Source organism: Pollachius pollachius (genome assembly GCF_949987615.1).
Source record: "Pollachius pollachius genome assembly, chromosome: 4".
In the NCBI taxonomy this organism is placed as follows: Eukaryota; Metazoa; Chordata; class Actinopteri; order Gadiformes; family Gadidae; genus Pollachius; species Pollachius pollachius.
The window spans coordinates 11716532-11726410 of NC_136937.1; the positions used below are offsets into that span (position 1 = coordinate 11716532).

The window sequence follows — 9879 nt, forward strand, 5'->3', positions numbered from 1 at the left end:
TATACACTAGAAAGCAGCTCAGCGAAAGGGAATATGCCCTTGTGGGTAGTGGTGCCGAGATGATGCCTCATGAAACGTCAAAGCCTCGCCGCCAGATGAACCACCAAAGAGGTTCGTCCTCGAAGCTTCAAATGAGTACGCTAGGGACACCTAGTAGTGAATGAAATTATGATCGAAAGTTTCCTGTGAACCCAGCCTAAAATGTGATGTTTGCTTCATACAACATCAAAACATTTGGAATTAAAGTAATTTCAGTGATACGTGTGAGGGTGCCGTTCATAAATATCTCCCGAGCTCATGGTAGAAAATAAATCATTTGACAGATTATAAGTAGTCATCCCAGGCAAAATAGGTCTTATAAACTACAGTCGCCTACTAATAATTATAATAAAACTGCTTGGTGACTTAGTGAGTGATTAATTCAATAGCCATTAAAGTGATCTTGGCACTGGGTTGTGTCTTTTTGTAAATGATGTGCCAATTGTGAACCCATATCGCGGAACAGCCCGAGATGAAGCCTCGAACGTCACACGCTACGTCATTTCGCCTATGTGAATCCTACTCGATACGGAGCTTCGCTGGGGGCAGGAGCCGAGGTACTCGACACACGCCCCGATGCCTCGACGCAAACCATAACATCACTACTTGTGGGAAGACACTGGGGTAACAATTACTACATGTATACGCATTCTGGAATGTAACGCTTTAATATGATATTCTGAAAGAGTGATTGTTATGTAGTAAATACATTTAACATCATGAATACTTTTACACCAGAATAACTGAGTGCAGATTCATGTCTATAAGTACATTCAAAATGAACATTTCTGGGATATAGAAAATAATCAGCAATAATGAGTCACTGAAGGGCATATGCCTGATTGTCTGATATAGTAGCACCTTATCAAGTTTCATCATTCCAAACTTAACGATAAGCATATTGTATTTTTACATATTCTGAAATGATAATACTTCTCTTGATGTTAACGAGTACGAGTGGCCAAGTTAATCACTAATCTGTTTCGTATTTAGATTAAGTCTGGCAGTGTCCTAATACTAATGTTATATAATCATTCAGGGTACAGAACCAGGCAGTGGCACTGCGTTGCTAGATTTTGAACTGAAAACGTCATTAAATGAATACTGACCGTTTCGCTTCACAAGTCTCACGAGATGTTAGACAAGTCTCACAGACTAGAAAGTAGCGGTAGCCCTCCCTAGTGGACAAACGTGGAACACACATATGGGCTGATGGTGTGTATGATCTATGACGCTTCCACCTTAAATAGATTAGACTGTACTTTGCTGGGCTCCTAATCATGCTAGTACTTTATTAAAAGGTAATTGGATCAGACGAGTCTATGGGAGCAAAAAAAAAAAAAAGTCACAATTATACAAATGGATTTTTATCACAAGGCAGTAGTGAACATCCATCCGAACGGGGTCAATAGATTAACACAAAAGGTGTCAAATGTCACTGTTTTTTTTATTAGCGGATATTACAGCGAAAAGGTATCTTGTGTATAGGTGAAATGCCAGGGGCCGAGTGTAAACACAGGGTGTAAAATAATTGAATTTCCAAGCAACCAAACAACATGGCTGACTCCGGCTTCTACTTGTCTTCTCCACATAACTCCAGCAGGATCTTGCGGTAGTCCCCGGATGTGTCGCCCTGCCGAAATCAAACGAAATCCCAAGCAAAGCTTTAAAAAAAAGTGAAGCACAAGAAGCATAGTACCAATGCAATCGTCTAAAGTCAACACCTGATTTGTTAAGCAAATAGCCTTCTCTTTGTCAACATTCCAGACCATGGACAAACGTGAATTGTATCCACTTTGAAGTGTATTCATAGTGTTCTTAAAATGATCCTTTCACGTACACTATTTGTGATTGCAATCACCAAGAAGAGGTAGCCTGGCTCGGCCCGCCTAAGTACTTCCGCTCAATTTGAATTTCCCTTCAGTACTAGGTCTGGGTCTGCGCTATGTTAGTGGGGTTTCTCCTTCCAAATTTTCTGCGTCCAATCAGCGATCAGAGGGAGTGGCTGGGATCAATGACGATAAAGTCAGCTCGTTGACGGACATCTTCACGCACGATGTTTAGTTAGTTAACAGCCTGCGTAACGTGATTCCTGGCCAAACGTTAGCGATTGGTTAAGGCAGATCCAGAGTGGCACTGGGCAGATCAAATAGTTTTAAACTTCAACAGACACCCACCTTCAAGTGAGTTAACGTTTGTCAATTGAGTAGGTCCAGACTCTCTGTGCAAATGAAATGAAGTACGAGAGTCTGGTAGGACCAGGCTAAAGAAGAGGTTCAATGGGACTTAATTACAGATATATGAATGATAGACAGTTGAATAGTCACCTTGATAAAGGAGTAGAGGGTCTTCCCATACATCTTGAAGAACTCCACCTTGATGTCCAACATGTCGATCTCGGCTCGTGCCACCATGATCCTGATGAGGACGCTGTCTGTGGTTCCCAAGCCCTGGGATGAAGAGGGCGTTAAAAACTGGTAATTCAACTCACTACCAAGAAGAACACTTAACTCTCTCTCGCTCGCTCTTTCTCCCTCTCTCACTCTCTCTGATTGATTTATTGGTTAGATGGCTGGGCAGGTGGAGAGGCTGTGCTGGACTTGGTTTGTCAAGTTCATTATATGTTAGCAATTCTGTGGGAATTGACCTAGCTCACATAGTAAGCCTTATTTTGAGAACTGAATTCAGCTCAGCTGTGTGATTCAATTAGAATGGCATTGATGTAAACCTATCCCTAGTCAGACACGCTATTATGTGTCTGCTGTGCTGTCTTAGCTTGGGTGGTTTTTAAGTGACCACAAATATCACCATAGTCTAAAGGTATACACTGCCTTGGGTCATTTCATCCATTATTTCCTTGTCTCGGGAGGAATGCGGCTGGTGGATTTGACATGCCATTTTTAGTGGAGCTCTGAATATAGAAGTAGGGTTTAATGTCTGGGGTGAATGGCATTGGATGGGCATGGTGGATGTGTTTCTGTCGGGATGGGGTCGGGTACGAATCCAGCCTGGACTACATATCAGGGAATTCAGATGGGTTAGGGTTTGGTGAGTTCAGAGGAAATTATATATAAATATATATACATATGGACAGACATATTGACACACAGACACACACATTATTACATAGTAAATTCAGAGGTCAAAGTCCTACCTTCATTGATTTGTACAATCGCTCAGCGAAGAACGCTGGCTTGTTCTTCAGACATTTCACTGCAATAAAGAAAAACACAAAAAAACAAACTTTTAACATTGCAATCATCTTGCTGAAATCCGCCGTCCATTTCAATAGCCAGCCATGTCGAGCCCTGCAATGTTGCATGAAATTCCCCATACACCACAACACTATTCTACACTGTCTCAGAAGGTCCACCCTCTCGTGCGCAGCTGACAACAGCATGAGCGGCTTCCCCATCCACACAAACCGAGGAAGTGGCATACCCTCAGGTTCGGCAGGGACTGGCCAAAACTATGTTTTTTTCTGAATGACTTATTTTATAAACCAGGACCAAATGGCATTATGACTGTGTTCCAGATCTTCGACACAATACCAAAACGTTTCACTCAAAGCAGCGTAACAGACCTATGGCCAAGAAGACCTCCTCCAGACTGCCAGACATCTCGCGCTTGATGCTGTCCTCGATGTCCCTTCCAGACACCTTCTTGTACTCCTCGAACACTGCAACACCCAGGGGAATGGGGTGTGGGTTATTTTATATTCAGTGTTATTTTATACAAGCGTTATTTATGTAAAGGTTATACAATATAAGGGCTATTTTCTGTAAGGGGTTATTGTAAGTGTAAGTGTTATTAATATAAAGGATATATAATATCAGTTTTATATAATACCTTTGAGCAGGTGGTTCCGGTTCCTGACACAGAGCACAGTGAGGAACTTCACTTCATCCGTTCCCCAGCGAGCCTCCCCTGCCTCGAATATATCCTAACAGGACCCCAGGGACACGAGCGTCAACCACCACCACCCACAACACAGCCGACATTCAGATACTCAGAGTGGAGCTAGTTAATCTACCTTAGCGTCCAGGACCGCCAGCGCCGGGTCCACAGCAGTGCCCTCGTCCCGCCCAGCCTGCCCAATCGGATCACAGCAGGCAATGTTATCACTAACACCCAATACATTAACTTCACATCAATTAAATCCTGCTAAACCCTTTTGTTTAGCCCTGAAAACCCTTTTTCCTCCAAAAATGGTTTTAGAAGCACGGATAATCTCTACAACAATTCAATGGGCCCTCGCCACATGTTAATCCTCAAATAAATCCCACAAGGCGTTTGACTAGCATTGGTCAACAAAGTGAATTCAAAATAAGTACGGCGTGCTGTGACACTTTCATGAACTAAAACATTAGTTTATAAAAAATATGCCTTTTATTTTGTGGGGTGAATATTGTATCATGTTTGAATAAAAATACTTTTTTATAAGGAATTGAACAACATGGAGTTATATTTATTGTAGACTACATTTATGCAAAATGATGCTAACATTTGGCATCACGTTATGTTCACTCACCGTTAGCAAGGACACCAGAACTCTCTGGAACATTCCAGAAGTGTCTCCACAAACATCATCTTCCAGGCTATTGTCATATTCTAGAAACAAAAACACAAACACACAAAAAAGTCAAATGTTTGCCCTTTACAAATAAAGGACACAACAATAGCCTGCAAAGGGTTAGAGAGCCATTACTATCATTAATAATTGATGTTGCAGTTTGCTTTCAAACTGTATTTCTCTGTCTCATGCTAAACAAAGGCAAGGAGACTGATGCATAATATCCAATGTCAGATGTCAGATATATTTACACACACATTTTACATCATGAAGTTATATTTTCATGATGGAAATGTATTTCATTACAAATTGCTGTGATGTATCGTATAGCACTTTGACTGTAGTAGTACAATATAAATTAAGAGGATTAATCATCACCATCGTCATCTTACACAAGCTATGTGCACCAATAGACATTTGACACATAGTGGTTTTTCATGTTAAACAATAATTACAACAAGATATTCACTTTTCTTGTAGACCAGATTGATTATTTTGACTTCCTCAGTTGTCCTTGATGCTAGAATATCAATGAGAGCGGCCTCTTCAGTTCCGGCACCCTAGGATCAGAGATATGGTATTATAGATTGTTATTGGATACACAAACATATAATACACCTGGATAAAACCAACGCGGAACAAACCATTACCAATGCTGGATGAGTGAGATGGAAACACAATAAAATGCCTTTACAAAAACAAAATACAATTGATGATAGAAGTCATATGGACAACCTAAAAAGGGAAAAAAAAATCATAACAAGCTATAACAGAACAAAGATAGTTTTATATTGGTTGAAATAACTTATTTTCCACCAATAAATGTAACTTTCCAATAGTCAATTCCGATAGACCCTTTCACAGAGTATTCATTGTACGCCAAACACAGGTCCCAAATTGACCATGGACCATCTGCCTTTTGTACACAAAAGAAGCAGGCATGTAATTAATGTTACGAGCGACCCCTGGGTTCGTCCTACAATGACACGTCTGTGAGATGGGTCTCAGTAGAATACAGTAGAATATCATTGAGACCTTCATTGAGGTCCTCAGCTCATGGGCATCGTAGACGGGCGCCAGCATCAGAAGACCGAGGACCACCTTCTGGAAGTTCCCACTCAGCTCAGAGTCCAGGTCATCGGCTAGGTTCTAACAGTGGAGCAGTGAACCAGTGACAATAAGTAACACAGAAAAAGCTCTGTTTATGCTTTTCTTGAAGAGATGTCGGCCAATTCTCGTTAATTGTTGCAGTTCTTATTCAGATTACTCGTTTTCATGGTAAACAAAGAAGACAAAATAACATAATAGGTCTAAGACTTAAAGTTAATTATACCTATGGTAAGTGCTTAAACTTTGTTAGAGGGAGTAAACAACTTGCATGAATGAAGTACTACTAAACCAATACTACAATAGCACAAAATTCAGAATTATTCTACACATGTAACCTTCCTCAAGGTGGGAACCATGTCTATTTGGTGTGTACATATAGAAAACGATCATTGGTGCCGTGTTTCCCACAGGGCGTGTTCTGCAAGGAGAAGTGGTAGAACAACCTTATGGCCTCAGACTGGAGACTGTTGACTGTGACTCACTTTTTCTACCCACGGGGATTCTCACTTTAAATCTTTTCCCTCTCGGTGGCTTCCGCATTCCTTTTCTGACATATGAAGTAAACACTGCTCTGTTAGTGTATCGAACCAGGTGACCCAAGGAACCCTCATTTCCCCCTTTACTCGATAGGTGTCCTTTAGAAAGACAACCTTTGTCCTTGACTCTGTCTCTGCTAACGCTGCATTGTAGGCATGTGTTTCCTTTCACACAAATGGTTAACTACTCACATTCGTATCTACAACACACGTTGAGCCACACCCATTGTCTGCCTTTAGGAGTACAAGCTCTTCAACAGTTCTGTTTGGTCGTCTGCCGTGGGCGGGGCTTCACAGTAACACAACTATTTAACGAGGAGTCCAACCACTCACCTTCCCCACTTGCTGTTTGTATTGTTCTTTGATAAGTTGCCTCTGGGCGATTGTACGGCGGGCAAGGACCTCGATGAGAGCAGCCTCATCAGTGCCTGCACATTAACATATAAAAACATCCCCCCCCCCCCCCACACACACACACACACACACAGTCTGTCAGCAAGTATAACACTGCTGTTTTGAGTATCAGTTCAAATGGGAGTCTGAACAACATTTCCCTCCCACTCTCTACCATTGCAGCAACAATGAAACCATTGAGCAAAGAAAATGTGTAAAACTCTAACCAAAACTTTTCAAGACACAACTCAGTTCCTATGCCGACTGCAGTGTCAACAAAAAACAGAAACCCAATGTCTGCAAGGTCGGCTGCATTATGGAACAATCCTACAACCGGTCAAAAGTTCCATAGGAGCTGCCCGTTTTCTAGCCTACATGCACACAGTTTAGCTTGTAGTTAAGCAGAACTGTATTCGCCCGTATCCTAGCTACTAAACATGGTTGCTTCTGCGTTCACCACAGCCATAAGCAGCACTGTGTCAGTGGTTTGCCCATTTTTACTGACCTAGTGGGAAGGTTCTTTGTCTTTGACTACATCAAGCTAACATGCTGTCTGGAACAGTTTTGACTCATCCAGCGGCCTACCTTCTGCTGTCAATGAGTCCAGCAGGATCATCAATCAAATCCAGGGCCTTGTAAAGACTGGTGAGACCAGGCTCTTACTTTGTAAAAGGACCTTTAAAATAGGGACTGCTGATGAAATGTAGGCAATTTGCTAACTCTGAAACAGTCAATGACCATCAACCCTGTGAAATTAATAAATAAATAAAGAACATTGAATCCTACCAAAAAAAGAACACTAGAAGCTTATGGTTCCACCTCTATCGTTTCCTCATCATGTGTTCCATTCCATTCCCATATTTAAGTGTTAAGGTTAATTCTCATAAAGTTTCCGTCATGTTTATTCCATTCTCATAGTTAAGTGTTAAGGTTAATTATTATATAGTTTCCCATCATGTGTATTCCATTCCAATATTTAAAGGTTAAGGTGAGTTCTTAAATCGTTTTCTATCAAGTGTATTCCACTGTCATATCAAGGGTTAAGGTGAGTTCTTAAATTGTTTCCCATCATTCTATTCTCAAATTTAAGCTCTCATTTAGGCTCTGATTATAATCCTCCTGAAAAGATGAGGTTGCAGAGATTAGAACAGAAAGGCTTCACGAGAAAATGCCTAAAATAAGCAAAAAGGACCAATCAATAATTATTTCTCCTCAGGAAACAACAACACCAGTTAGTGGAGACTGGTTCCTGAGTGTCTCTTACCGGCCCCCTTCATGGCTTCTCTGAGTCTCTTGATATCTTCCTCCACTTTAAAGGCAGCAGCCTCTGTAACTGCCCCACGCTGACCAATCTGTTAACCAACACAACACTGCTCAGTCCTCATGGGATAGCCTAGTTGGTACTTTTATTATGACGACATGACTCACCTTCATCTCACACAGGTTTGCAATATTTACATTCTTTACTCATGTTAGCTTTCGTGGGCTTTGATGTGTGTACATCAAGTAGTGACTTTTGCTTTTGAATGCAGTTCTATTCTTAAAAATGAGCTTCACTGCAATTTCTCATAAGGTTTTGACGGCTGTGATTGGGTAGTTTTTACGATGAATGCATGAAGCCATATGCAAAGATTATTTAAAATTCAGTCCAACACCATTTACTACATGCCACTTCCTCATTTTCAAACTCTTTCCTAGTCGTCTGTGCTTTCTACTTACCGCTGCCATTGTGCTGAAAGCTGATTTAGCGGTCCAACTCGAGAGGGATTCTGCAAGTAACGCAAAAGGCAACTTAATCAAATGTGCGTTCCAGTCTAGCAACCCTCTGGCCTGGCTGCTGGCCTAGTTAAAGCAGGGTGCTCTCTCATTAGACAGAGGATAATATGCCTCCAAAACAGGAAGCCTCAATACAGGATCGGGTTATGAAGCCTGGCTAATATCTTACGTCTCACGTTTTCCTATTGTTAACCCCAAGCAATAATTAATGCCATCCTCTTCGGGAAGGGCTTTCCTCAGTAAGGAGTTCTTTGATGGACATTCTTGAAGTTATTTAAGTGGAAAGACAAAAGGGTTTGTGGAGAAACAGCTGTACATATTGGAGCGAAGAGAACTGCTTATTGGTTTATTTTAGCAGATGCACTTGAGAATAATTATAAAGACATATTTATAGATTGCAATGTGCTGACAAGCCAGTACAAGCAGCATTGTATTGATGAGTTCTGCAAAATACCATTTGGTTTTTCTTTTTGGTTTCATCACATGACCTTTGCCATTGCTGAATGAATAGAATAACTTTTTTAGGTTTAATGAACAGCAAAAAGTTTATTTTTAACCTGGGAAGAAGGTTGGGCTATAGTTCATCAATGTTTTCTATGTCAATAGATGTTAGAGGGATTCTACACTTTTTTTTTTCTGACGCTTATAGAATCAGTTAAATTATTCTTCTGAATTAAAATATGAATTAAGTTACATATCATGGCATCCTCATTGCCTTTATAAACCAAAAAAAATGTAATGTACAACACCTTCTATTCAATACGGAAATTAATTTGGCAATGAAGAAGAATGAATGAGCAAAGGATCAACCATGGATCGAAAACTCAAATCAACTTGGTATGTTGTAATTTTTCTCCATTGTGGTGATCGTTGACTCGACTTATGTTTGCAAAGTAGGTTTTGAGTTCGATAGAGACACAAGTCTATATCTAACCGTAACCTCACCCACCAACCACATTAGATAACACAGATCACATATCTTCTAAAAAAAAAGTCGATAGTTTATTAAACTTTATAAAGAACGATTGAAAGGAGGGTATCAGTCAATGACTAAGTTAGTACGGAGCTTGGAACATGGACACGCCCTTAAAAATATGTTGCAATAACTATATTTATGCATCGATTTAACTTTTGACAAAACGAATAGAAAGATGATAATTCCCAAATGATAATAGATTACCTCTTCAGAAGACGAACAGTAGGCCGAAACGTCAGAGGGTTGAGGACTGGACGAGTGAGATCCAGGAAACCAATTATATAACCTTTCATTCTCAGGTCCCGCCCCTTGCTCAGGGATCTGCCATCTCAAAACGCACGCACAAACACACTCATGCACAAACCACCACACTCCTGCAATCGCCTTCGCTCTGGCTTTTACAACGAATGACAGAAGGGGTTGCTGCAGCTTCTCGTTGAACTACATTACCCATAATTCCTTTCTAACATTAGCAG

At 40.7% G+C, this 9879-nt stretch overlaps 1 protein-coding gene across 1 annotated transcript; it reads right to left on the minus strand.

Moving 5' to 3' along the window:
• Positions 1-1467: 1467 nt before the first annotated feature.
• Positions 1468-9685, minus strand: anxa4 (annexin A4). The gene is made up of 13 exons (XM_079734465.1): positions 9608-9685; positions 8371-8420; positions 7916-8003; positions 6592-6686; positions 5648-5761; positions 5082-5172; positions 4571-4650; positions 4073-4129; positions 3889-3982; positions 3623-3718; positions 3194-3252; positions 2367-2489; positions 1468-1672 (listed from the first exon to the last, which is right to left on the minus strand). Exons 2-13 carry the CDS (start codon positions 8377-8379, stop codon positions 1613-1615), a joined length of 966 nt encoding a protein of 321 aa, XP_079590591.1. The 5' UTR covers positions 8380-8420; positions 9608-9685; the 3' UTR covers positions 1468-1612.
• Positions 9686-9879: the final 194 nt, after the last annotated feature.

Bases quoted from the DNA above. Each gene is read 5' to 3' on its own strand.
- anxa4 (XM_079734465.1), bottom strand. The intron at 6,687-7,915 runs GTAAGAGACACT...GTTAATGTGCAG, and splicing joins AGAAGCCATGAAGGGGGCCG to GCACTGATGAGGCTGCTCTC. The intron at 3,253-3,622 runs GTCTGTTACGCT...TCTTTATTGCAG, and splicing joins GGAGGTCTTCTTGGCCATAG to TGAAATGTCTGAAGAACAAG.